General features: G+C 43.8%; 1 protein-coding gene across 1 annotated transcript in view; it reads right to left on the bottom strand.

Moving 5' to 3' along the window:
• Window positions 1-27,309, bottom strand: part of LOC143803972 (uncharacterized) — a 254,169-nt gene that overhangs the window by 103,493 nt on the left and 123,367 nt on the right. The window contains exons 13-15 of the mRNA XM_077281723.1: window positions 11,194-11,313; window positions 8,506-8,625; window positions 6,735-6,854 (exon numbers count right to left, since the gene is read on the bottom strand). Of these exons, the coding sequence (XP_077137838.1) occupies window positions 6,735-6,854; window positions 8,506-8,625; window positions 11,194-11,313 (360 nt within the window). The remainder of the gene's footprint in view (window positions 1-6,734; window positions 6,855-8,505; window positions 8,626-11,193; window positions 11,314-27,309) is intronic.

Below are 27,309 nucleotides of genomic sequence, written 5' to 3'. Positions count from 1 at the left end.
CACATGTCCCGGTTTTCTGAGTCATCTGCCAGGACATTGGGTTCATCTACGGATGATTATGAGGTGAACGCTATCTTGGGCTGTAAGGTGATACGTGGCAAAAAAAATTTATTTGGTGGATTGGAAGGACTATTGCCCAGAGGACAGGTCCTGGGAGCCTGCTGAGCACATTCGGGCTCCGCAACTCATTGCTGCCTTCAAGCGTAGTGAGGCCCAAGGAGGAGGGGCCCTAGGAGGGGGGTAATGTTAGGTGTCGAGTTCCCACCGCTGCACAGGGGAATCTCGAACCATGTCTGCTGCTGTCTCCCATTCTCCTCCAGCCACAGTGGAGCCTGCTCAGCGGAGACGTCGGTGCCAGCGCCTGGCTCGGACAGATGCTGCGCTTTTCGTTACTGCTGCCCTTCCAGGCTCAGCCATTATAACCAATACTGCTCAGTGGCAAGCAGGCGTCCATGGGACTAAGTCCTGCTATTCTCCTTCTGAGCATGCCCAAGGGAAGATCTCTCATTGGAGGTCAGAGGTCACATGCTCAGGTCCTGTAGCAGCTCCTATTGGTCCACCAGGAAGGTCCTGAAGAGCTGCAGCTATATAAGGTTTGTGTGGCCACTCAGCCATGCACTAATATAATTCGGTATTTGTATGTGTGTATGTGTGTATGCCTGTTCTGGTGAAAGCTCCGAATCATTCCCATCCCTAGAGTTGTTGAATGCTCGTGAGTGTTGTAGCTGTCTAGTGCCAGATAGTGCCATCCAGCACGAGACACAATATATACTGCTTCTATCCTGCAGTGACCACCGCTGCGGTACTGTACGCACTCTGGGCAGCTATCTTTAGTGTCTCCTGACTATCCGTCAGTGTAGGGTGGGAACTCCCGCTTGATCCCAGCATCTGACTCAGGGCATCCTCAGGCGTGGGCTCAAAAGCCACCGAGGGTCAGAGCGGGATCAACCACCAGCATAGTGGGGTGAATAGCAGGGATCCCACTAGTATCCATTTGCTGCGCCCTGTGAATGCTAACAGGGCACAGCGTTAACTTTAATCCCGGCAACTCTGTGAAGCAACAGAGTTCGCTGCTATACAGACCAGGTTACGGTATTTGTGTCTATTCAGGCATAGTACCACCATGTAGTGCTGCCATTAGCTAGCAGCAGGTTCCACTCCTGCACGGTGGACCCCGAGCTGCGAACCCACCTATACTATCTGTATATTTACTCGGTGCGTTCCGCCAGCCTTACACAGTACAGACCAAAAGTTTGGACACACCTTCTCATTTAAAGATTTTTCTGTATTTTCATGACTATGAAAATTGTAAGTTCACACTGAAGGCATCAAAACTATGAATTAACACATGTGGAATTATATACTTAACAAAAAAAGTGTGAAACAATTGAAAATATGTCTTATATTCTAGGTTCTTCAAAGTATCCACCTTTTGCTTTGACGACTGCTTTGCACACTCTTGGCATTCTCTTGATGAGCTTCAAGAGGTAGTCACCTGAAATGGTTTTCACTTCCCAGGTGTGCCCTGTCAGGTTTAATAACTGGGATTTCTTGCCTTATAAATGGGGTTGGGACCATCAGTTGTTTTGAGCAGAGGTCTAGTGGATACACAGCTGATAGTCCTACTGAATAGACTGTTAGAATTTTTATTATGGCAAGAAAAAAAACAGCTAAGTAAAGAAAAGCGAGTGTCCATCATTACTTTAAGAAATGAAGGTCAGTCAGTCCGAAAAATTGGGAAAACTTTGAAAGTGTCCCCAAGCGCAGTTGCAAAAACCATCAAACGTTACAAAGAAACTGGCTCATATGAGGACCGCCCCAGGAAAGGAAGACCAAGAGTCACCTCTGCTTCTGAGGATAAGTTTATCTGAGTCACCAGCCTCAGAAATTACAGGTTAACAGCAGCTCACATTAGAGACCAGGTCAATGCCACACAGAGTTCTAGCAGCAGACACATCTCTACAACAACTGTTAAGAGGAGACTTTGTGCAGCTGACCTTAATGGTAAAATAGCTGCTAGGAAACCATTGCTAAGGACAGGCAACAAGCAGAAGAGACTTGTTTGGGCTAAAGAACACAAGGAATGGACATTAGACCAGTGGAAATCTGTGCTTTGGTCTGATCAATCCAAATTTGGGATCTTTGGTTCCAACCACCGTGTCTTTGTACGACGCAGAAAAGGTGAACGGAAGGACTCAACATGCCTGGTTCCCTCCGTGAAGCATGGAGGAGGAGGTGTGATGGTGTGGGGGTGCTTTGCTGGAGACACTGTTGGGGATTTATTCAAAATTGAAGGCATACTGAACCAGCATGGCCACAACAGCATCTTGCAGCGGCATGCTATTCCATCCGGTTTGCGTTTAGTTGCACCATCATTTATTTTTCAACAGGACAATGACCCCAAACATACCTCCAGGCTGTGTTAGGGCTATTTGACCAAGAAGGAGAGTGATGGGGTGCTACGCCAGATGACCTGGCCTCCACAGTCACCAGACCTGAACTCAATTGAGATGGTTTGGGGTGAGCTGGAGCGCAGATAGAAGGCAAAAGGGCCAACAAGTGCTAAGCATCTCTAGGAACTCCTTCAAGATTGTTGGAAGACCATTTCCAGTGACTACCTCTTGAAGCTCATCAAGAGAATTCCAAGAGTGTGCAAAGCAGTCATCAAAGCAAAGGTGGCTACTTTGAAGAACCTAGAATATAAGACATATTTTCAGTTGTTTCACACTTTTTTGTTACGTATATAATTCCACATGTGTTAATTCATAGTCTTGATGCCTTCAGTGTGAATTTACAATTTTCATTGAAAATAAACAAAATACAGAAAAATCTTTAAATGAGAAGGTGTGTCCAAACTTTTGGTCTGTACTGTATATATATATATATATATATATATATATATATATATATATATATATATATATATATATACTGCTCAAAAGGGAACACTTAAAAGACACAATGTAGCTCCAAGTCATTCACACTTCTATGAATCAACCTGTACAGTTATGAAGCAACTCTGATTGTGGATCAATTTATCCTGCTGTTTTGCAAATGGAACAAACAACAGGTATAAATGATAGGCAAGTAGCAAAACAACTGATAAAAAGGAGTGGTTCTGCAGGGGGTCACCACAGATCATTTCTCGATTCTCATCCTTTTTTGCTGCTGTTTTGTTCACTTTTGCATTTAGTAATTGCTCTCACTGCTAGAGGTTCTGTACAGTAGCATGATGCGGTGTTTACAACCCACATGCATTGCTCTGGTAGTGCAGATCATCCAAGATGGCACATCAATGCAAGCTGTGGCAAGAAGGGGAGTTATGTCTGTCAGCACAGTGTCATGAGAATTAAGCTGATACCAGGAGGCTGACCAGTACACCAGGAGATTTTGAGAGGGCTGTAGGAGGGCAGCAACCCAGCAGGATAGCTATCTACTTCTTTGTGCAAAGAGGAAAAGGAGGAGCAGTGCCAGGGCCCTACAAAATGACTTCCAGCAGGCCACCAACATCCATGTGTCTGCTCAAAGTGTCAGAAACAGAATCCATGAGGCTGGTATGAGGGCCTAATGTGCACAAATAGGTGTTATATTTACAGCCCAACACTGAACAGGGCGACTGGCAATTGCAGAGAACAACAAGATTGGCAGATTCAACATTGGTGCCCTGTGCTCTTCACAGATGAGAGAAGTTTGTGACAGAGTTTGGAGACGCAGTGGAGAATGTTCAGCCACCTGCAATATCAACAGCATGGCCAGTTTGACAGTGGGTCAGTATCAATGTGGGAAAGCACTTTTTTGGAGTCCTGCACAGCCCTCCCCTCCGTGTGCTAATCACTCTTACTGTCATTATTCACCAGGATGAAATCCTCAGACCTATTGTGAGACCATATACAGGTGCACTGGATCCGGGGTTCCTTCTGATGCATGACAATGCTAAGACTCATGTAGATAAAGTGTGTTAGCAGTTCCTGCATGATGAAGGCATTGATGCTATGGACTGACCTGCCCTTACAATCGAGCACATCTGGGACATCATGTTCCATCCACCAACACCATGTTGCACCACAGACTGTTCTGGATTTTACTGATGCTATATTTCAGGACTGGGAGGAGATCCCTCAGGAGAACATCCGCTGTCTCATCCAGACCATGCCCAGGCATTGTATTGGGATCATAGAGGCACTTGGAGGTCACACACACAATTGAGCATCACTTCCTTGCTTTGAGGCATTTCCACTGAAGCAGGATCAGCCTGTAATTTGATTTTCCATTTTGATTTTGAGTGTAATTGCAAATACAGGCGTAAAAGGGATACTAATTTAGAGTTACATTGATAATTTTTATGCTTTATTGTTCTCAACAAATTCCACTATGTAATAAATGAAGATTTGCAACTGGAATATTTAACCCATTATCTACCAATGTCCTTTTTTTGGGATGCCTAATCTTTTGCTTCTAGCAACTAAGATTTTATAACTTTTATAATTAGGTCCAATTTTTTGTGTTGTGTTTGTAAAATGAATGTTTTCAAATATGAAATCATGTCATTGTCATTTTTAATTGAATATTGGGACGCCCTTTTCTGAAAAATCCGTAAAATGAAAATTTCTAATTTGGCAAGTAATGGATTAATTCATTGATATCTAGGATGTGGTATTTTAGTGTTCCCTTTATTTTTGAGCAGTGAATATACAGGTGTAACTTTCTATTGTGTTAGTGCAAGTAGCATCAGGTGAGCAGACATTACTGGTCACATATTCATGAATGTCATAGCAGTGGATTCCATTAAATAAAACATTACAAGAAGGTAAAATATATATGAGATGTATTGTTTACTAGTAAATGGAGCTTTACTATCTTGGTAAGTGATGACATAGAGCTAGAGCTAGAATATAGCATCACATGCTAACAGGCAGCATCAGAGTACCATGTACAGATTCCATATAGTCTGCAAAGAACTGCAAACTAACATGGTAACATGTTCAATTTTTTTTATTTTGTCTAAACTTTTCTCATTATTATTTTATTTTACTCTTTAAAATTTAAAAATAATAAAAAAGTTTGAAAATTGAACTTATAACTAGTGTTGAGCGATACCGTCCGATACTTGAAAGTATCGGTATCGGAAAGTATCGGCCGATACCGGCAAAGTATCGGATCCAATCCGATACCGATACCCGATACCAATACAAGTCAATGGGACTCAGGTATCGGATGGTATTCCTGATGGTTCCCAGGGTCTGAAGGAGAGGAAACTCTCCTTCAGGCCCTGGGAACCATATTAATGTGTAAAAGAAAGAATTAAAATAAAAAATATCGCTATACTCACCTGTCCGACGCAGCCGGGACCTCAGCGAGGGAACCGGCAGCGTTGTTTGTTTAAAATTCGCGCTTTTACTTGGTTACGTGAGGTCCCGGCTTGTGATTGGTCAGGGCGGCCATGTTGCCGGGACGCGGACCAATCACAGCAAGCCGTGACGAAATTACGTCACGGCTTGCTGTGATTGGTCCGCGTCCCGGCAACATGGCCGCCATTAACCAATCACAAGCCGTGACGTCACGGGAGGCTGGACACGCGCGCTTTTCAAAATACGCGCATGTCCAGCCTCCCGTGACGTAATTTCGTCACGGCTTGCTGTGATTGGTCCGCGTCCCGGCAACATGGCCGCCCTGACCAATCACAAGCCGGGACTTCACGTAACCAAGTAAAAGCGCGAAATTTAAACAAACAACGCTGCCGGTTCCCTCGCTGAGGTCCCGGCTGCGTCGGACAGGTGAGTATAGCGATATTTTTTATTTTAATTCTCTTTTTTACACATTATTACATTAATGTTGTTGCGATACCCGATACCCGATATCACAAAAATATCGGATCTCGGTATCGGAAATTCCGATACAGCAAGTATCGGCCGATACCCGATACTTGCAGTATCGGAATGCTCAACACTACTTATAACCTTATTGTATGGACTGCACATATTATTCTCCACTTGGTGCCCCCAAAACTGCAGTTGTGGCCCTATATACAGCTTCCGTTCTCTGGCACTGATTTTTTTTTCTTTATGGCATTGCCGCATGAATCCTTTTATGGCTACTTCACACCTAATACTATAATTAAGGCATTATCAACTATATCATTTGCATATATATATATATATATATATATATATATATACATACACTCATTATTAAGCTCACTTTAAGAGATTAGCATATTTCAATATGGAAATTTCTCTTCATATACAAATGTAAGTCCCTATTGTGTTAATACAGGTGAACAGATGTTATTAGTCTGGTTATTCCTATCATCACAATGAGTAATATCTCCTGATTAATACAAAAACTTTAAGCTAAAGTATTATTCCCAACATGTTAAATGTTTGTTTAGTTTCTACATACAAGAACAAGCAAAATGTCAAATTGCTTGCTGTTAAAAGTTGCCCTCGTTCTTCCAATATTTCACTATTGCTACTTTCATTTGTACATGTCATAAATTAGAAAATTGTCCTATCTAACATAGGCACAAAATGTTAAGAAACTTCTGGCAGCAAAATGGTTAACTGAAGATGTAACATTAGAGTTAGATGCTGTATTGAAAATATATTTATCAAAGTTTTCCTGTTTTCGGCAGACTACGGAAAAAAAATCTGCTTTAAGTTTTGTAAAAGTAAGAATTACATGACAATAACTATTATAATAAAAGTTAATATAATGCGATCAATTTATTTTCTCACCTGAGAATCCAACATTACAAGTACAGCTGTAATTTCCTATAGTGTTAGTGCAGGTTGCATTAGGTGAGCAGATATTATTGGTCTCACATTCATCAATATCCGCACAGTGGGTCCCGTTACCTATTGAAAAATATGTTATTAATCATGGAAACCATTATAAAGTGATGGAAACATGGCACTTCTTGTTAACTAGTAGATGCAGCTTTGCTATCCTGGTAAGTGATGGCATATACCCAGGACATGGCAACTCAGTGTCCTGAGTCCTGTCTGGAGCACGGAAAATGTCTCTACAGTACCAAGACATCGATAATATAGGAGCAACTTAAGGAAATCCAGCAGCACGGACGTAAAACCTGTATTGATGCATATTCAAAATCCTGAAGACGTACACCATAGGCTAGTTTCACACTAGCATTTGTAGGAGCTGCGGAGGGCTGTGGACTTCCTCTGTGGAGCCCCGCCCTCGGCCGCACCTCCACCGCACCTCCACCGCTAGCTCCACCTACTTCTGCATGCGGCCGGCATGCGGCCTGCGTACCTATCTTTAACATTAGGTATGCAGGTCGTGCGGCTGTATGCGGATGTTTCCGCATGCGCCGTTTTGACGATGTGGAAAAAAAATTGCTACAAGCTTTGTTCTACGCTGGTCGCCGCATCGTCAAAACGACGCATGCGGAAGCATCCGCATACAGCGGCACGACCTGTGTACCTAATGTTAAAGATAGGTACGCAGGCCGCATGCAGAAGAAGGCGGAGCTAGAGGTGGAGGTGCGGCCGAGGGCGGGTCTTCACGGCGGAAGTCCACAGCCCTCCACAGCTCCTACAAACGCAAATGTGAAACCGGCCATAGGCTTAATATTCTGAAACAACCACGCGTTTCTGGTGCTACAAACACCTTTAGTCATGGTGTGACACGCACACTTTATAATGTAGACAGTTACCATTAAATTTTTGTATTTTAGGGAATCTTCTTTTGTATTGTTTTTTAGTTATTTTTTCCCTTGTTCACAAAAACTATTGCACAAGAAATGCAAAAACTCAGTGCATTCACTTGTGTCAAATGGGCACACGCTCTCTGACACTGGTTTCAATATTCTTTTTCATTTTTGTAAAATCTGCTTTTCTGTAAATACTAATCAGTAAGAATTCTGGTGAAAGGAACAAAGTCTTATAAAATGCGGAAAATTCACAAGTGGTACCTGCCTCTTAATCAATTAGGTGCATCCAATTTCTGCATCACCCTCACTAAAACTGGCACACAAAACGCCAGGCTTAATGGATTGGGGCCATACCTTGAGTTTATGTTTGTGCCTCAGATAGCACTATCGGACAGATGTGACTAGAATATTAGCTACATTATGTTGCTGGCCAGCAGGGCGCATGATGTAGTCTATAAAACAAACAATTACAGTATGGATTATTTTATTCTATTTTAATATTATTGTTTGCTTTTATCACTCATTAATAATTCATGCTGTCAGTTTTGATTACACAGAACAGGACCGGCTGTATTCGCAGACACAACATAAATGGCTGCCACTAACAGCAACCATTGTTTAGAGAAACTGATAAGCGTCAGTCGGTATACCGCCTTATATGACACTGCAAAAATTCTGAATATAGTGATTAGCCTCAGAGTATATCGCCACGGTGTGTACATTTCTGGTGGTATCCCGTGTTATCGAGCTGCATCATCAACTACAGTATTCAATGCAGCTAAAGAAATTTATTAGTATGGATCATCCGCATCAAAGGAGAAATCAGGACTTACCCGTGAATCCATCTTTACAAGTACAGGTGAAGCTTCCATGTGTGTTAGTGCAGGTTGCATTAGGTGAGCAGATATTATTGGTCTCACATTCATTAATATCCTCACAGTGGGTCCCATTACCTGATCAATATAAAATGCTCAGTTTACTGAGGATATAACACTATAGATAAATGTGGAAACTAAAATGTATTATTCTATATACATTGTCTAATCAGCCATTGAAAAATAGAAGCATTAAGTCATTGAGCTCTTAGATGAAATATTACAAGATATTCTGGCACAGGCTTTCTTGTTATGAGGAGACTACAGATAAATCTACTGAAAGCCTGAAGGAAGCGACAAATTGGTCAAATAGCCAGGGCTGTCTTATGCAGCACCCCAGGTATCTGGTTGCTGCAGTGATGTTGCTTTTCCTTCAGGGAAGGTAATGTCATGCTCAGAGGCAATAGAGTTCTCTTCACCAGGTAAGGCACACACATGCAACACATTCTGAATCCAGGCCAGGAGGGGGAGCTCAATACCCAGATTCAGTGGAGCTTCCCTAGGCTACATGCATCCTGACCTGGAGGAGGAGAGGGAGGAGTTGGTCCTGGGAGACCAAGCAGAGCAGACATCTAGGAGAGACGCAGAGCAGATAGAGAGGCCTGGCACCCATGAAGGAGCTGCAGACTCTGGAAGGAGGAATTTACATGACCTTATATTAAAGGGACAGTCCAGTACACGGACATCCACTTTTTAAAATAAAAAATAAAGCTATATTGCTGAAAAAAAAGGGAACACTTAAACAACACAATGTAACTCCAATTCAGTCACACTTCTGGAAATCAACCTGTCCAGTTATGAAGCAACACCAATTGTGAATTAATTTCTCCTGCTGTTGTGCAAATGGAACAGACAACAGTAGAAATGATAGGCAATTAGCGAGACAACCATTATAAAGTAGTGGTTCTGCAGGGCAGAACCACAGACCATTTCTCTGTTCTCATCCTTTTCGTCTGTTGTTTTGGTGATTTTTGCATTTTGTAATTTCTCTCACCCCTATAGGTTCTGTACAGTAGAATGAGGTGGTGTCTACAACCCTCTGAAGTTGCTCAGGTAGTTTAGCTCATCCAGGATGGCACATCAATGTGAGCTGTGACAAGAAGGGTAGTTAAGGCTGTCAGCACAGTGTTCAGAGTGTGGAGCGGATAGCAGGAAACAGGCCAGTACACCAGGAGACATGGAGAGGGCAAGAAGAGGGCGACAACCAAGCAGCAGAACTGCTATCTCCTCCTTTGTGCAAGGAAGGACAGGAGGAGCAGTGCCAGAGCCCTGCAAAATGACCTCCAGCAGGCCACTAACATCCATGTGTCTGCTCAAGCTGTCTGAAACAGACTCCATAAGGGCGATATGAGTGCCCAATGTCCAAAAGTGGGTGTTGTGCTTACAGCCCAACACTGTGCCGGGCAATTGGCATTTGCCAGAGAACACCAAGATTGGGAGATACGACATTGGCAACCTGTGCTTTTCACAGGTGAGAGCAGGTTCACACTAACCACATGTGACTTCTGTGACAGAGTCTGGAAATGCCATGGAGAGCGATCTGCTGCCTGCAACTTCCGCAAGCATGACAGGTTTGGCAGTGGGTGAGTAAAGGTGGGGGGAGGCATTTCTTTGGATGGCCACACAGCCCTCCATTTGCTAGCCAGAGGAACCCTGACTGCCATTAGGTGCCAAGATGAGATCCCCAGACCCATTGTGAGATCATACGCAGGTGCACTTCCTTCTGATGCATGACAATGTTAGGCCTCATGTGGCTGAAGTGTGTCAGCAGTTCCTGCACGATGAAGGCATTGATGCTAAGGACTGGGCTCCACTATGTCATGAATAAAAATTTCCAACTAATATTTCATTCAGTGATATCTAGGATGTGGTATTTTAGTGTTCCCTTTATTTTTTTGAGCAGTGTATATAGAAACTGGAGAAAGTTTGGCCAATTGTAGCTTTGATTATGAGTCTCCCACTGCACCTTATGTCTTTGGTAGCATGGATTTGCCTCCACCTTTCTCCAGTTTCCGTATGGTATACTAATTTTGCATCTGCCGCAACCAAGATTTTCAATTAACACAGAGGTTGTGCTTTCACAGCCTTTCAGTGAGCTTTCTTCTCTAACTCTGTTCCTTATTGTAACCTAGATAAGACCCTATTGCGCTCACTATCTTTTCAGCTTTTATTACAAATGCAATTATAAAATAAAGCTACCATATACTCATTTCCTGCACAGGTGCCATACCAGGGATATCAGCGCCGTGGCTCTCGGAGTTTCCATGACATTGCTATGTCACGTGAGACCTGTAGCCATTCAACAACCAGAATTGGGTTTCTGTACTGTCACTTGTCTCACAATGTCATGTGAGCCCCAATAGATCGTGCGCTGACATCTCTGGAGTTAGGTCAGTGCAGGAGATGAGTATATGTTATTATATTTTACAACAATCACAACTTATTTTAAAAAGGGGATGTCCAGGTTCTGAAGAAACCATGTAATGAGAGTAATAACAATTTTAGCTAAAGTCAATCAATTAATATGTAATTCACATTCTGAATATTCCTGATGTTTCTAAGATACCAGGTGTTCTTACTGATAGACTATAGATGGAGTCCAGTGAATGGCTGTATATACAGACATCTCTAGTGATCAGTGATTACCTTGGTATCCATCATTACATGTGCATAAGATAATTCCTGCTATATTACTACACGTTGCATCAGGAGAACAATCACCATCATCCTTACATGATGTCAATGGCTCACAGTCATATCCATCACCTAGGAAAGAAAGCAATGAAAAAAGTAAAATGATTAAATCAAAATACTGAAGACACTCAAAATGAAAGTTACCTTTAACTCCTCCTGCCACAATTCATTTTTGTTTTTACACCCTTTCCCTCTTCTGTTTCCAAGAATCACATTTTTTCTGACCACAGAAGAGCTTTTTTTTTCTCTTGAGCGTGGTACTGTTTTTAATTACTTCATTCATTTGCGTAAAAAATACCAAGTGTCATAAAATGTCTAAGTTAGGTTTTTCTGCTATTAGTTTATGTTTTGCTTTTATTGTATTCACTCAGCAGTGACGATGGCTAAGCAAAATGATTTATCCAATCAATACAAACCAAATTTATATACCGTAGTTGTGTTTCTTAGTAAAATTGGTAGTTTTAATAGTATCATTTTGGGATATAAAATGCCTTGAAAAGTATTTATACCCCATAACCATTTCCACGTTTTTTCATTTTACCCGCACAACTTAAATGTATTTTATTGGGATTTTACACAGGAAAAACATATCTTTGTACTATGTTAGCCAGTAGATAATCTGTCATCTATCTGTACCTTGCTATTTGTTACTGTTTTTTCAGTTAACCATGAAAAGGTATTAACCTCTGAGATTTCTAAAATGTTAATATTTTTCTATTGGAGTTTTATGCGATATGCCATCGGAAAGTAGCAAATATTTGTGAAGTATAAAGGAAATGACACAAGGTTTTCTAAAGATTTAAAAAAATATTAAATTGAAAATTGTAATGTGCATTTGTATTCAGCCCCCATTAGTCAATACGTTATAGGACCACATTTCACTACAACTACTGCTGCAAATCTTTTGGGGTATGTCTCTACCAGCTTTGCACATCTTGGGGCTGAAGTTTTTGCCCCTTCTTTGTAAACTAGATCTAGCTCAGGTAGATTGTATGGCAAGCATCTGTGAACAGCAGCTTTCAAGTCTTCAAGATTATCAATGGGATTTAGGTATGTGCTTTGACTGGGTAATGGTCATCATGGTCGTCATGCTGCTGGAAGGTGAACCTACGCCCCAGTCTCAAGTCTTTTGCAGCCTCTAACAAGTGTTCCTCCAGGATAGCCCTGTATTTAGCTCTGTCTTCCCATCAACTCTGATCAGCTTGGTGGTGGGGATGGTGTTTTCAGGGTGATGTGCAATTTTAGTTCTAAAGTTCTACTTTAGCGTCATATGACCAGACCACCTTCTTCCACATGCTAGCTAGGTCCCCCACATGGCTATTGCCAAACAATCTTCAGATTTATAGTTTTAAATTAATTAAAAATCCATGTATCATTCTCTTTACATGTCATAAATTCTTGTCACTTTGTGCTGATATATACAGTACAGATCAAAAGTTTGGACACACCTTCTCATTTAAAGATTTTTCTGTATTTCCATGACTATGACAATTGTACGTTCACACTGAAGGCATCAAAACTATGAATTAACACATGTGGAATTATATACTTAACAAAAAAGTGTGAAACAACTGAAAATATGTCTCATATTCTAGGTTCGTCAAAGTAGCCACTTTTTGCTTGATGACTGCTTTGCACACTTTTGGCATTCTCTTGATGAGCTTCAAGAGGTAGTCACCAGGAATTCATAGTTTTGATGCCTTCAGTGTGAATTTACAATTTTCATAGTCATGAAAATACAGAACAATCGAGAAAATGTGTCCAAACTTTTGGTCTGTACTGTATGCATGTATCAGTCCACATAGCCCCGTCCATTCAGCAGACAGTATCACACAAGATAGGATTAGATACACAGTTCAGCAGACAGTGTCACACAGGATAGGATTAGATACACAGCTCAGCAGACTATCACACAAGATAGGATTAGATACACAGCTCAGCAGACAGTATCACACAGGATAGGATGAGATATACAGCTCAGCAGACAGTATCACACAGGATAGGATTAAATCAAGGCTCAGCAGACAGTATCACACAGGATAGGATTAGATACACAGCTCAGAAGACAGTATCACACAGGATAGGATTAGATACACAGCTCAGCAGGCAGTATCACACAGGAAAGGATTAGATACACAGCTCAGCAGACTATCACACAGGACAGGATTAGACATACAGCTCAGCAGACAGTATAACACAGGATATGATTAGATACATGGCTCAGCAGACAGTATCACACAGGATAGGATGAGATATACAGCTCAGCAGACAGTATCACACAGGATAGGATTAGATACACAGCTCAGCAGACAGTATAACACAGGATAGGATTAGATACACAGGTCAGCAGACAGTATCACACAGGATAGGATTAGATACACAGCTCAGCAGACAGTATCACACAGGATTGGATTAGATAGAAAGCTCATCAGACAGTATCACCCAGGATAGGATTAGATACACTGCTGTTGGCCTAATGCATATTGATCTGTATGTATTGCAACAACTATTGTTTGTTTATTATGATGTGATTTATATATATCTGCATGCATATTGTTCACATGTCAACAAAGTAAAAAAAAAAAGGAGTCCTCATTTACAGACAGGATGTTCCTCCTCCCCTTTCCCAGTGAGCACATTCTAGTGTGTGGAACTGAAACTGAAAGTCACAGCAGATCTCTCTCTCTCAGAAACCAGATTGATCCTGTTCTCATGTTGTATGCTGAATAGTGTTGAGCATTCCGATACCGCAAGTATCGGGTATCGGTTGATATTTGCGGTATCGGAATTCCGATACCAAGGTCTGATACTTTTGTGGTATCGGGAATCGGTATCGGAACCATATTAATGTGTAAAATAAAGAATTAAAATTAAAAATCGGGATATACTCACCCTCTGACGTGCCCTGGTTGTAACCGGTAGCTTCCGTTTCTAAGAATGAGCGCTTGAAAGACCTTAGATGACGTCGCGGCTTGTGATTGGTCGCTGGGCGGTCACGTGACCGCCACGCGACCAATCACAAGCCGCGATGTCATCTAAGGTCTTTCAAGCGCTTGAAAGACCTTAGATGACGTCGCGGCTTGTGATTGGTCGCTGGGCGGTCACGTGACGTCACGTCATCTAAGGTCTTTCAAGCGCTTGAAAGACCTTAGATGACGTCGCGGCTTGTGATTGGCTGCTAGGCGGTCACGTGACCGCCCAGCGACCAATCACAAGCCGCAATGTCATCTAAGGTCTTTCAAGCGCTCATTCTTAGAAACGGAGGCTGGCGGTTACAACCAGGGCGCATCAGAGGGTGAGTATATCCCTATTTTTTATTTTAATTCTTTATTTTACACATTAAAATGGATCCCAGGGCCTGAAGGAGAGTTTCCTCTTCTTCAGACCCTGGGAACCATACAGGATACCTTCCGATACTTGGTGTCCCATTGACTTGTATTGGTATTGGGTATCGGTATCAGCGATATCCGATACTTTTTGGGTATCGGCCGATACTATCCGATACCGATACTTTCAAGTATCGGATGGTATCACTCAACACTAATGCAGAATGTTCTTAATTCTTAATAAATGAACATTCTCTGTTGCTCGTTGTGGACAACACGCTGATTAACCCGCTGCTAACAGGTTATGGGCCCAGGAGTCAAAGCAATCCCAAACCTGCAGAGCACAGAGATAGAAAGACAACAGCAAACTGAGAAGAAGTAAAATGGCCGCCAGCAGCAACTCAACAAAGTTTACAGTGCCAAGCCTGAATAACCAGAACTACCAATCCTGGAAATTCAAGGTGAAGATGCTGCTGATAAGAGAAGGTACGTGGAAATACACTCAGGACCCTAAGCCTGACCCAGTACCACAGGAATGGCTAGAAATGGATCAGAAAGCACAGAACACCATATCACTCAGTATAGAGGATGATCAGATTGTGCATGTGTGCAAGTGTGAATCAGCAAAGGAAATGTGGGAGCAGTTGCAGAAAGTACATGAGAGAATAAATTTAAGTAATAAACTCTATCTAATGAGAAAGCTCTATCAGTCTAAGCTGCACAATGACCAGGACATGCAGGACTACATTAGAAATACTCTAGAGACTGTAGAGCACCTGCAGGGCATTGGGGAAGATATGAAGGACTTCCATGTAGCAGCACTATTAGGGCTCATTTCCACTTGCAAGAGAAAAAACAGTCCGTAATCTGGACCGAAAAAACGGATGTAGCATATGCGATTGTCATGCGAGTGTTATGCGAGTGCAATGCGATTTTTAATCGCACCATCCGTTTTACATCCGTATGACATCCGTACGCAATCCGTTTTTTTTCTCTGCAACTATTTTTATCAAATTATTTACAGGACCATTTACAGTGTTCTATGCCACAGAATGGTAAGGTATCCGTAAAAAACGTACGGAAAACGGATGGTCCGTTTTCCGTGCGTTTTTTTTCTCGCACCCATTGACTTGCATTGGCGAGTCTCGTCCGAGACTCGCAGCAAATCGCAGCATGCTGCGATTTTTTTCTCAGTCCGATTTCGGCTGAGAAAAAAAATCGCAAATGAAAAGACACCTATTGAATAACATTGGCCTGAGTGCAATCCGATTTTTTATCGGATTGCACTCGTCCGTTTTCCTCGCAAGTGGAAATGAGCCCTTACTTAGTGATCTCCCAGAAAGCTATGATACGATTGTAACTGCACTGGATGCACGCCCAGATGATGAGCTGACATTGGAGTATGTCAGAGGAAAGCTTGTAGATGAATATAAGAGAAAGGCAGAAAATGTGAGCAGCAAGATATGTAACAAGGAAACTGCTTTACAAACACATGATGTGCCCACCAGCAGGAACCACCCTAAAGAGACACGTGAATGTTTTGTATGCAAGAAGCCAGGTCATTTAAAAGCTGAATGCAGAGTCTGGAAAGCTAAAATAAATCAGCTGAAAAAGCAAAACAGTCAACAGAGAGTTAAGAGTGCTGTATCTGGAAACAATGATTCGGCAAATACTGAAGCTGCATTCACATCAGTCAATGCATTTAAATCAAAGCATGCGTGGTGTATAGATTCTGGTGCAACCAGTCACAAGACCAATGACAGAGACTTCTTTACTAAGCTTAACCAAAGTAAGTCAGAGAAAGTGATAATGGCGAACGGTCAGTGCATGAACTCAGAAGGCATAGGAGACGGTTATATTGATTGTAACATCTCTGCAACACAAAGTAGAAGGATTCATGTAAAAGATGTGCTATATGTGCCTAGTCTTGAAAGTAATCTATTATCTGTGAAAAAGCTCACAAAACAGGGTAATGAAGTTACATTTAAGGAAGATAGCTGCATCATCTCAAAAGAGGGTCACACATTAGCAAAAGGAAAAATCAGAGATGAACTGTATCAGTTGAAATGTAAAGAGAGTGTATGCACAGCTAAGCAAGAACTGCACAAGAACTGTATTCATGTATGGCACAGGCGACTTGCGCATAGAGACCCAGAAGCAATAAGAAAGTTATTTCAAGAACAATTAGCTGACAATATTACAATTGACTCATGTAATCAGACAATGAGGTGTTCCAGCTGTATCAAATGGAAAATGTCCAGAAAGGCCTTTCCTAAGAAAAGTACTACAACAACAGAACAACCACTAGATTTAGTACACACGGATATCTGTGGTCCAATGCGTACTCAGACCCCTGGAAAAAAAGAGATATTTTCTTACATTTATTGATGACAATTAAAGATATACAGTTGTCTATTTACTTCACAGCAAAAATGAAGTTCCAGAGAAACTTGGAATATATCTAGCTGAAGTACATAACAAGTTTGTAAGAATGCCAAAAACTTTACGTGCAGATAATGGAACTGAGTATACAAGTAATGAAACACAGAGCATTTTAAAGAAAAATGGAATCATATTTCAAACTACTGTACCGTACAACCCTGAGCAAAATGGTATAGCAGAAAGAAGAAACCGGACACTCTGTGAAAGCGCAAGGAGTATGTTATTTGATGCAAATTTGCCTACAGTATATTGAGGTGAAGCTATTATGACGGCTTGTTATCTTCAGAACAGACTACCAAGTAAAGCGACAGAGAAAACTCCATTTGAGCAATGGAATGGTACAAAACCAAAACTACTACACATAAGGATTTTCGGAAGTAAAGCATTTGCACATGTTCCCAAAGAAAAACGAACTAAGTGGGAATCTCATGCCAAGGAAGGCATCCTGGTAGGCTACAGTGAAACCCAGAAAGGTTATAGAATTTTACACCCAGAGACAAACAAGGTCACAATAAGTAAAGATGTAGTGTTTGATGAAAACTTCGTGTCACCCAAGTTTTATGACATTATGCCAGTAGTCCAGATGAAGCAACAACAACAATCTCAATCACAATTACAAGACAACGAAGAAAAGAATGTAGAAGTGTGGCTGGACTCTTCAACCACTGAAGAAACAACAAAAGACCTAAGTGAACCTGAAATTAGACGGTCGTCAAGATCAAACAAAGGAATACCAGCTAAACGTTTATCCTACGCTGTAAGGACACTACCTGAGTCAGAACCACAGTCATGGGATGAAATGCAGAAACTACCCGCCCATGAAAGAACAAAGTGGATCATTGCCAAGACCTAGGTTCCAAGAATTGAGAACCACTATGGGACTGACAGAATAAGTAGTTGTTGAGTGGGGGTGTTGGCCTAATGCATATTGATCTGTATGAATTGCAACAACTATTGTTTGTTTATTATGATGTGATTTATATATATCTGCATGCATATTGTTCACATGTAGGGTTGAGCGACTTTCATTTTTTTAAGATAGAGTTGGGTTTTGCGAAACCCGACTTTGTCCAGAGTCGAGTCGAGTGCAGTCGGCCGATTATCGCTAAAACTTGGGGATCGGCCGAAACACGAAACCCAATGCAAGTCAATGGGGAAGCATAGTCGGCAGTGAGTGGAGGCCAGGAAAACACCTACAGTGCCCATTTTAATGCCAAAAACATCCATTCTTGTTTCTGAAGCTTGTCAATCTTAATTAACTTTATAATAATAGTTGGGCATTGGAAATTGGGGGTCATTTGGCAAAAGTTGTGGGGGGTAGGGCTGGTTCAAGGTTTTAGTGGGCCCAGGAAACGTGGACTACGTCATGGCGGTGGAGCAGTGAGAAGTAAGTATGTCAAGTTTGCAAGTGCTGTGATCCTAAGCAAGCAGGGGGGGCCCACTCGTTGGCATTGGCACTGGCACAGGGCCCCTCAAAGTACAGCGGTGTGTTTGCACGGCGGGGGCGCCTCCCACCAGCAGCGACACTTTTGCGTACTCTGAGGGGCCCTGTGGCAGTGACGTCGCCAACGAATATGCCCCCCCACCTGATGAAGGAACCTGTACTTTCATCTGCACCTTCCTCTTTGTCCCTGTGTAAGGTGGTATAACATGCGGGAAGGGGAACCTTACTTTCAGCAGGGTCAGATTCTGGCTGTGTAGAGTGCAAGGGGAATGTAGTGGTCTAGGTCAATGTACCAGCAGACTCATCTAGCAGTGGCTGGGCAATGGGCAGGATGAGGAGGAAACACAGATATAGGGCCAAAGAATAAAGTAGGCTAAATGCAGTTCAAAATTGGTAACAGGACTAAACAGGCGGCATTGCTTTGTTCAGTGGAGTAGCAAACCCAGGAGCAGCGGACACTGTTTTAAGGGCCCAACCACACTAGTAGGCCAAATGCAGTTTAATATCTGCTACTATAGGCCAAAAGCCTAAAGACTGAAGCTCAGCTTTATACAGAGGAGGACAACACCAGGGAGCGGCAGACACCGTTAGTAGGCTGTAACCAAAGTTGAAGGCCAAATGCAGTTTAATATCTGATACTATAGACCGAAAGCCTAAAGACTGAAGCTCAGCTTTATACAGTTGAGGGCAACACCAGGGAGCGGCAGACACCGTTAGTAGGCCGTAACCAAAGTTGAAGGCCAAATGCAGTTTAATATCTGATACTATAGGCCGAAAGCGTAAAGACTGAAGCTCAGCTTTATACAGTTGAGGACAACACCAGGGAGCGGCAGACACCTTTAGTAGGCCGTAACCAAAGTTGAAGGCCAAATGCAGTTTAATATCTGATACTATAGGCCGAAAGCCTAAAGACTGAAGCTCATCTTTATACAGTGGAGGACAACACCAGGGAGCGGCAGACACCGTTAGTAGGCCGTAACCACCAATTTTTTAAAAAAACAGCACTTAATGAGAGCCAGAAGGTTGAAGCTCAGATTTATTCAGTTGAGGACAACACCAGGGAGCGGCAGACACCGTTAGTAGGCCGTAACCACCAAGTTTTTTAAAAAACAGCACTTAATGAGAGCCAGAAGGTTGAAGCTCAGATTTATTCAGTTGAGGACAACACCAGGGAGCGGCAGACACCGTTAGTAGGCCGTAACCAAAGTTGAAGGCCAAATGCAGTTTAATATCTGATACTATAGGCCGAAAGCCTAAAGACTGAAGCTCATCTTTATGCAGTGGAGGACAACACCAGGGAGCGGCAGACACCGTTAGTAGGCCGTAACCACCAATTTTTTAAAAAACAGCACTTAATGAGAGCCAGAAGGTTGAAGTTCAGATTTAGACAGTGGAGGACAATTTGAAATAGGGACTACAGACAGACTTAGTAGGCTGTCCCCTGTGGACCATGCATCCACCACATTAACCCATTGCGCCGTAATGGACACGTAACCTTCCGTGGCCATGCCTACAGGTCCATGCGTCTGTTGTCAGGTACACCTTTGTACTCACAGATTGCCAGAGTGCATGGACAATGCGGTCTTTTACATGCTGGTGGAGGGTTGGGATGGCTTTTCTCGCAAAAGAAGTGTCGACTGGTTAGCTTGTAGCATGGTACAGCGTAGTCCATCATGGCTTTATTAATATTAAATAAAATATATAAATAGGCTCAATGCAGTTTTAAATAGGTTACATGGATACACAGGCAGCATTGTGGTCAGTGGAGGAGGATTGCAAGGAGGGACCGCAGACAGGCTAACGAAGGACTAAAATAACTAAAAATAGGCTCAAGGCAGTTTTAAATAGGTTATATGGATACACAGGCAGCATTGTGGTCAGTGGAGGATTGCAAGGAGGGACCGCAGACAGGCTAACGAAGGCCTAAAATAACTAAAAATAGGCTCAAGGCAGTTTCAAATCGCTTACATGGATACACAGGCAGCATTGTGGTCAGCGGAAGAGGAGGATTGCAAGGAGGGACCGCAGACAGGCTTACTAGGCCTAAAATAACAAAAAATAGGCTCAAGGCAGTTTTAAATCGGTTACATGGATACACAGGCAGCATTGTGGTCAGCGGAGGAGGAGGATTGCAAGGAGTGTCTGACACAGTTAGTACTCATAAAAAATAAATAGATGTTAATGTCTCGCAAAACAACAACAAAAAAAAAGTGTGGCATACTTAGGTACAGGGGTGGGCTCATCTGCTGAGTTTCTGACAAAGTAATTTGGCAGTATTTACTGGTGTCAATATAGGACACTGACCCAGACTACTTTAACTAGCATCATAGATGTCAACAAATTGGTATTGTCAGTGCCAGGCATTGAATGATGTCAGCGCATAGACTAAACATTGGTGGAGCTGTGCGAGATAATTTTGCACGTGGTAGAGCACAGTTTGAGCTGGGGGGTGAACTCTCTTGTGGCCGGTGGTACCGTCCCGTCATGTTACAACGGTGTGTCTGACGTTGGGTGCGCGCCACCACCGCCAGAGACACTTTATTGCACTATGAGGGACCCAGTGGCAGTGCCGTCGACCAAAAGCGGGCACACCCATCTCTTCAGACAAACGGCACTCTAACAGGTGCTTGCGCCAAGTGGCGAGACCACGGCCCCGTGGGGGGAGTTTTCCCATTGAGGGAGGTGTAAACATGTCATATGCTGGACAAACAGCTGCTGCAAATTAAGAGATTGGAACACTCAGTAAGACCAGTCCACAAGCAAGACCTTTTTATAGGAAAGCTAGGTGTCAGCCGGGAAAGGTGGGGCAAAATAATTTGAAATCTAGGAGTGGTTAATTTTAATGAAGGTGAGATCATCCACATTTTGGGTAGCCAGACGAGTCCTTTTTTCGGTTAATATTGAACCAGCAGCACTGAATACTCTTTTTGATAGCACACTAGCTGCTGGGCAAGGAAGCTCCTGCAATGCATATTCTGCCAATTCAGGCTAGGTGTCTAATTTGGATGCCCAGTAATTAGTGTTGAGCGATACCGTCCGATACTTGAAAGTATCGGTATCGGAAAGTATCGGCCGATACCGGCAAAGTATCGGATCTAATCCGATACCGATACCCGATACCAATACAAGTCAATGGGACTCAAGTATCGGACGGTATCCTGATGGTTCCCAGGGTCTGAAGGAGAGGAAACTCTCCTTCAGGCCCTGGGATCCATATTAATGTGTAAAATAAAGAATTAAAATAAAAAAATATTGCTATACTCACCCTCTGACGCAGCCTGGACCTCACCGAGGGAACCCGCAGCGTTGTTTGCTTAAAATGCGCGCTTTTACTTCCTTCCGTGACGTCACGGCTTGTGATTGGTCGCGTGCCGCCCATGTGGCCGCGACGCGACCAATCACAGCAAGCCGTGACGTAATTTTCAGGTCCTCAATGCCTAATTCTAGGCATTCATGATTTTAAAATTACGTTCCGGCTTGTGATTGGTCACGTCGTGGTCACATGGGTGACGCGACCAATCACAAGCCGTGACGTCACGGGAGGCAGGAGACGCGCGCATTTTTAAAATTACGTCACGGCTTGTGATTGGTTGCGTGCCGCCCATGTGACCGCGACGCGACCAATCACAGCAAGCCGTGACGTAATTTCAGGTCCTGAATGCAGAAATAGGCATCAGGACCTGAAATTATGTCACGGCTTGCTGTGATTGGTCGCGTCGCGGTCACATGGGCGGCACGCAACCAATCACAAGCCGTGACGTAATTTTAAAAATGCGCGCGTCTCCTGCCTCCCGTGACATCACGGCTTGTGATTGGTCGCGTCGCCCATGTGACCGCGACGCGACCAATCACAAGCCGGAACGTAATTTTAAAATCATGAATGCCTAGAATTAGGCATTGAGGACCTGAAAATTACGTCACGGCTTGCTGTGATTGGTCGCGTCGCGGCCACATGGGCGGCACACGACCAATCACAAGCCGTGACGTCACGGAAGGAAGTAAAAGCGTGCATTTTAAGCAAACAACGCTGCCGGTTCCCTCGGTGAGGTCCAGGCTGCGTCGGAGAGGTGAGTATAGCAATATTTTTTATTTTAATTCTTTATTTTACACATTAATGTTGTTTCGATACCGATACCACAAAAGTATCGGATCTCGGTATCGGAATTCCGATACCCGCAAGTATCGGCCGATACCCGATACTTGCGGTATCGGAATGCTCAACACTACCAGTAATCAAATGGGAATGACGGTTGAGGGAGAACATCGATAAGGGATGAAAAATAGTTAGTAACCATACTGGACAAATGTTGTCTCCTGTCACTTTGAATAGATGCTGCAGTACCTGTCCTGTCTGCGGTCATTGCGAAATCACTCCACAACCTGGTCAGAAAACCCCTCTGTCCAACGCCACTTCTGATTTGTGCACCTCTAACACCTCTGCCCTGTAGCCCCCTGCAGCTTGTGTGAGAACCATCACCGGCGCTGTGTGCTGGGAATGCCTGAATCAAACGGTCTACAAGAGTAGCTTGTTTGGTTGCTAATATTTGTTCGAGGTTCTCATGTGGCATAATATTTTGCAATTTGCCTTTATAGCGAGGGTCAAGGATGCAGGCCAACCAGTAATCGTCATCGCTCATCATTTTAATAATGCGTGGGTCCCTTTTGAGGATACGTAAGGCATAATCCGCCATGTGGGCCAAAGTTCCAGTTGTCAAATCTGCGGTTGTGCTGGTTTGAGGGGCAGTTACAGGCAAATCTACGTCACTTGTCTCCCTTAAAAAAACAGAACCCAGCCTTGCAACGCCACTAATTTCTGTTGGCCCAGGAGAAGCTTCCTCATTAAAAAAGTACTCATCCCCATCATCCTCCTCGTCCTCCTCCTCCTCTTCGCCCGCTACCACGTCCTCTACACGGCCCTGACCAGACAATGGCTGACTGTCATCAAGGCTTTCCTCTTCCTCGGCTGCAGACGCCTGCTCCTTTATGTGTGTCAAACTTTGCATCAGCAGACGCATTAGGGGGATGCTCATGCTTATTATGGCGTTGTCTGCACTAACCAGCCGTGTGCATTCCTCAAAACACTGAAGGACTTGACACAGGTCTTGTAGATTCGACCACTGCACACCTGACAACTCCATGTCTGCCATCTAACTGCCTGCCCGTGTATGTGTATCCTCCCACAAAAACATAACAGCACGCCTCTGTTCACACAGTCTCTGAAGCATGTGCAGTGTGGAGTTCCACCTTGTTGCAACGTCGATAATTAGGCGATGCTGAGGAAGGTTCAAAGACCGCTGATAGTTCGGCATACGGTTGGAGTGTACGGGCAAACGGCGGATATGCGAGCAAAGTCTGCGCACTTTGAGGAGCAGGTCGGGTAACCCCGGATAACTTTTCAGGAAGCACTGCACCACCAGGTTTAAGGTGTGAGCCAGGCAAGGAATGTGTTTCAGTTGGGAAAGGGCTATGGCAGCCATGAAATTCCTTCCGTTATCACTCACTACCTTGCTTGCCTCAAGATGTACAGTGCCCAGCCATGACTGAGTTTCTTTCTGCAAGAACTTGGACAGAACTTCCGCGGTGTGTCTGTTGTCGCCCAAACACTTCATTGCCAATACAGCCTGCTGAAGCTTGCCACTAGCTGTCCCATAATGGCACACCTGGTGTGCAACAGTGGCAGCTGCGGATGGAGTGGATGTGCGACTGCGGTCTGTGGACGAGCTCTCGCTTCTGCAGGAGGACGAGGAAGAGGAGGAGGGGGGGCGAACGCCTACAGCCAACTCTTTCCTTGACCGTGGGCTAGGCAGAACTGTCCCAATATTGCTGTCCCCTGTGGACCCTGCATCCACCACATTCACCCAGTGTGCCATGATGGACACGTAACGTCCCTGGCCATGCCTACTGGTCCATGCATCTGTTGTCAGGTGCATCTTTGTAGTCACAGACTGCCTGAGTGCATGGACGATGCGGTCTTTAACATGCTGTTGGAGGGCTGGGATGGCTTTTCTAAAAAAGAAGTGTCTACTGGCTAGCTCGTAGCGTGGTACAGCGTAGTCCATCAGCGCTTTGAAAGCTTCGCTTTCAACTAACCGGTAGGGCATCATCTCTAATGAGATTAGTCTAGCAATGTGGGCATTCAAATCCTGTGTACGCGGATGAGAGGATGAGTACATCCTTTTCCTAACAAGAGTCTCATGTAGGGTGAGCTGGACTGGAGAGCTGGAGATCGTGGAACTAGCGGTGGTGCCGGTGGACATGGGTGAGTGAGAGAGGGTTGGAGATGGTATTCTTGCCGGTGCCCTACATGCAGTGTTTCCTACTGCAAACCTGGTGATTCCCTGACTGCTTTGGCCTGGCGACGAAAGCTGCACAGATACTGCAGGTGGTGCGGGAAATGGTGGGTTTACAGTGAGGGAAGGGATGTAGCGTTGCTGACTAGCTTCATTGGCCGAAGGTGCTGCAACCTTTAGGGATGTTTGGTAGTTAGTCCAGGCTTGCAAATGCATGGTGGATAAATGTCTATGCATGCAACTTGTATTTAGACTTTTAAGATTCTGACCTCTGCTTAAGGTAGTTGAACATTTTTGACAGATGACTTTGCGCTGATCATTTGGATGTTGTTTAAAAAATGCCAGACTGCACTCTTTCTACTATCGGATACCTTTTCAGGCATTGCAGACTGAGCTTCTTTAACCGGGTGGCCACGCTGTCCTCCAACTGGTTTTGGTTTTGCCACGCGTTTTTGGCCAGATACGGGCCCTGCAGATGGAACCTGTTGTGATGTTGATGCCTGCTGTGGCTCCTCCTCCTCCGCTTCAGAACTACTGCCGCCTGCACCCTGTTCCCCCAATGGCTGCCAATTGGGGTCAACAACTGGGTCATCTATGACCTCCTCTTCTATGTCATGTGCAAATTCGTCTGTGTCACCATGTAAGCCGGTGGTATAGCGTTCGTGACGGGGCACCATAGTCTCCGCTGGGTTTGATTCTGCCTCAGTACACTGCGAGGGCAATGTTCTGGTCTGAGTCAAAGGAACAGCATTGTAATCTGGCTGTGGCTGTGCATCTGTGCACTCCATGTCCGATTCAACTTCTAATGGGCATGGCCTGTTAACTGTTTCACTGTCTAACCCAGGAACGGTATGTGTAAAGAGCTCCATGGAGTAACCTGTTGTGTCGACTGACGCATCCTTCACTGTTGTTCTGGGTGAAGGACACAAGGAAGCGACTTGTTCCTGACCGGGAGCATCCACTGACGATGCACTGCTCTGACATTTGGCTCTTTCCGAGGAGGAGGCGAAAGAGCTAGAGGCAGAGTCAGCAATGAAAGCCAATACTTGTTCCTCCTGCTCCGGCTTCAAAAGTGGTTTTCCTACTCCCAGAAAAGAGAGCGTTCGAGGCCTTGTGTAGCCAGACAACGAACCTGGCTCAACAACTCGAGACTTAGGTGCTGTACTGCTTTTACCACGACCACCTGATGCTCCACCATCACTACCATCATTACCAGCTGACAATGACTGCCCACGGCCACGACCTCTTCCACTAGACTTCCTCATTGTTTGCAAAACGTAACAAAAGTAACGGTATTCATTACTGTAAAACAACTTATAAGATGAACTCAAACTTCTGTTGGATTTATATATACCTTTATAGGTGCCTGACACTGAAAGGAAAATCAGGCCCAATGTTACACACTAGGTTTTCTGTGCCCCAATAATTTGAGACAGATGGCACACACAGGACCAGCACTCAAGCAGAAATGCCAATCTTAATCTCCCACTATTTTTTTTATCTGGGAGAATTTAAAAAAAAAAAAAAAACAATATTACACACTAGGTTTTCTGTGGCACACAATGAGAGACAGATGCCACACACAGGACTGGCACAGAGGCAGACTTGCCAATCTTTATCTCCCAGACTCCCACTATTATTTTTTTTTTTTACAGGGAGAATTTACCCCCCCCCAAAAAAAAATGGCCCAGTATTACACAGTGGTTTTCGGTGGCACACAATGAGAGACAGATTCCACACACAGGACTGGCACAGAGGCAGACTTGCCAAACTTTATCTCCCAGACTCCCACTATTATTTATTTTTTTTACAGGGAGAATTTACCCCCCAAAAAAAGAATGGCCCAGTATTACACAGTGGTTTTCGGTGGCACACAATGAGAGACAGATGCCACACACAGCAATGGCACAGAGGCAGACTTGCCAATCTTTATCTCCCAGACTCCCACTATTATTTTTTTTTTACAGGGAGAATTTACCCCCAAAAAAAGAATGGCCCTGTATTACACAGTGGTTTTCGGTGGCACACAATGAGAGACAGATGCCACACACAGGACTGGCACAGAGGCAGACTTGCTAATCTTTATCTCCCAGATTCCCACTATTATTTTTTTTTTTACAGGGAGAATTTACCCCCCCAAAAAAGAATGGCCCAGTATTACACAGTGGTTTTCGGTGGCACACAATTAGAGACAGATGCCACACACAGCAATGGCACAGAGGCAGACTTGCCAATCTTTATCTCCCAGACTCCCACTATTAATTTTGTTTTTCTACAGGGAGAATTTACCCCCCCAAAAAAAATGGCCCAGTATTACACAGTGGTATTCGGTGGCACACAATGAGAGACAGATGCCACACACAGGACTGGCACAGAGGTAGACTTGCCAATCTTTATCTCCCAGACTCCCACTATTATTTTTTTTTTTTTCAGGGAGAATTTACCCCCCCCCCAAAAAAAAAATGGCCCAGTATTACACAGTGGTTTTTGGTGGCAAACAATGAGAGACAGATGCCACACACAGGACTGGCACAGAGGCAGACTTGCCAATCTTTATCTCCCAGAC

This window comes from Ranitomeya variabilis, chromosome 2 (genome assembly GCF_051348905.1).
Source record: "Ranitomeya variabilis isolate aRanVar5 chromosome 2, aRanVar5.hap1, whole genome shotgun sequence".
NCBI classification, from domain to species: Eukaryota; Metazoa; Chordata; class Amphibia; order Anura; family Dendrobatidae; genus Ranitomeya; species Ranitomeya variabilis.
The sequence above is the reverse complement of the archived record's forward strand: the minus strand, read 5'-3'. Positions and strand labels throughout refer to the sequence as shown.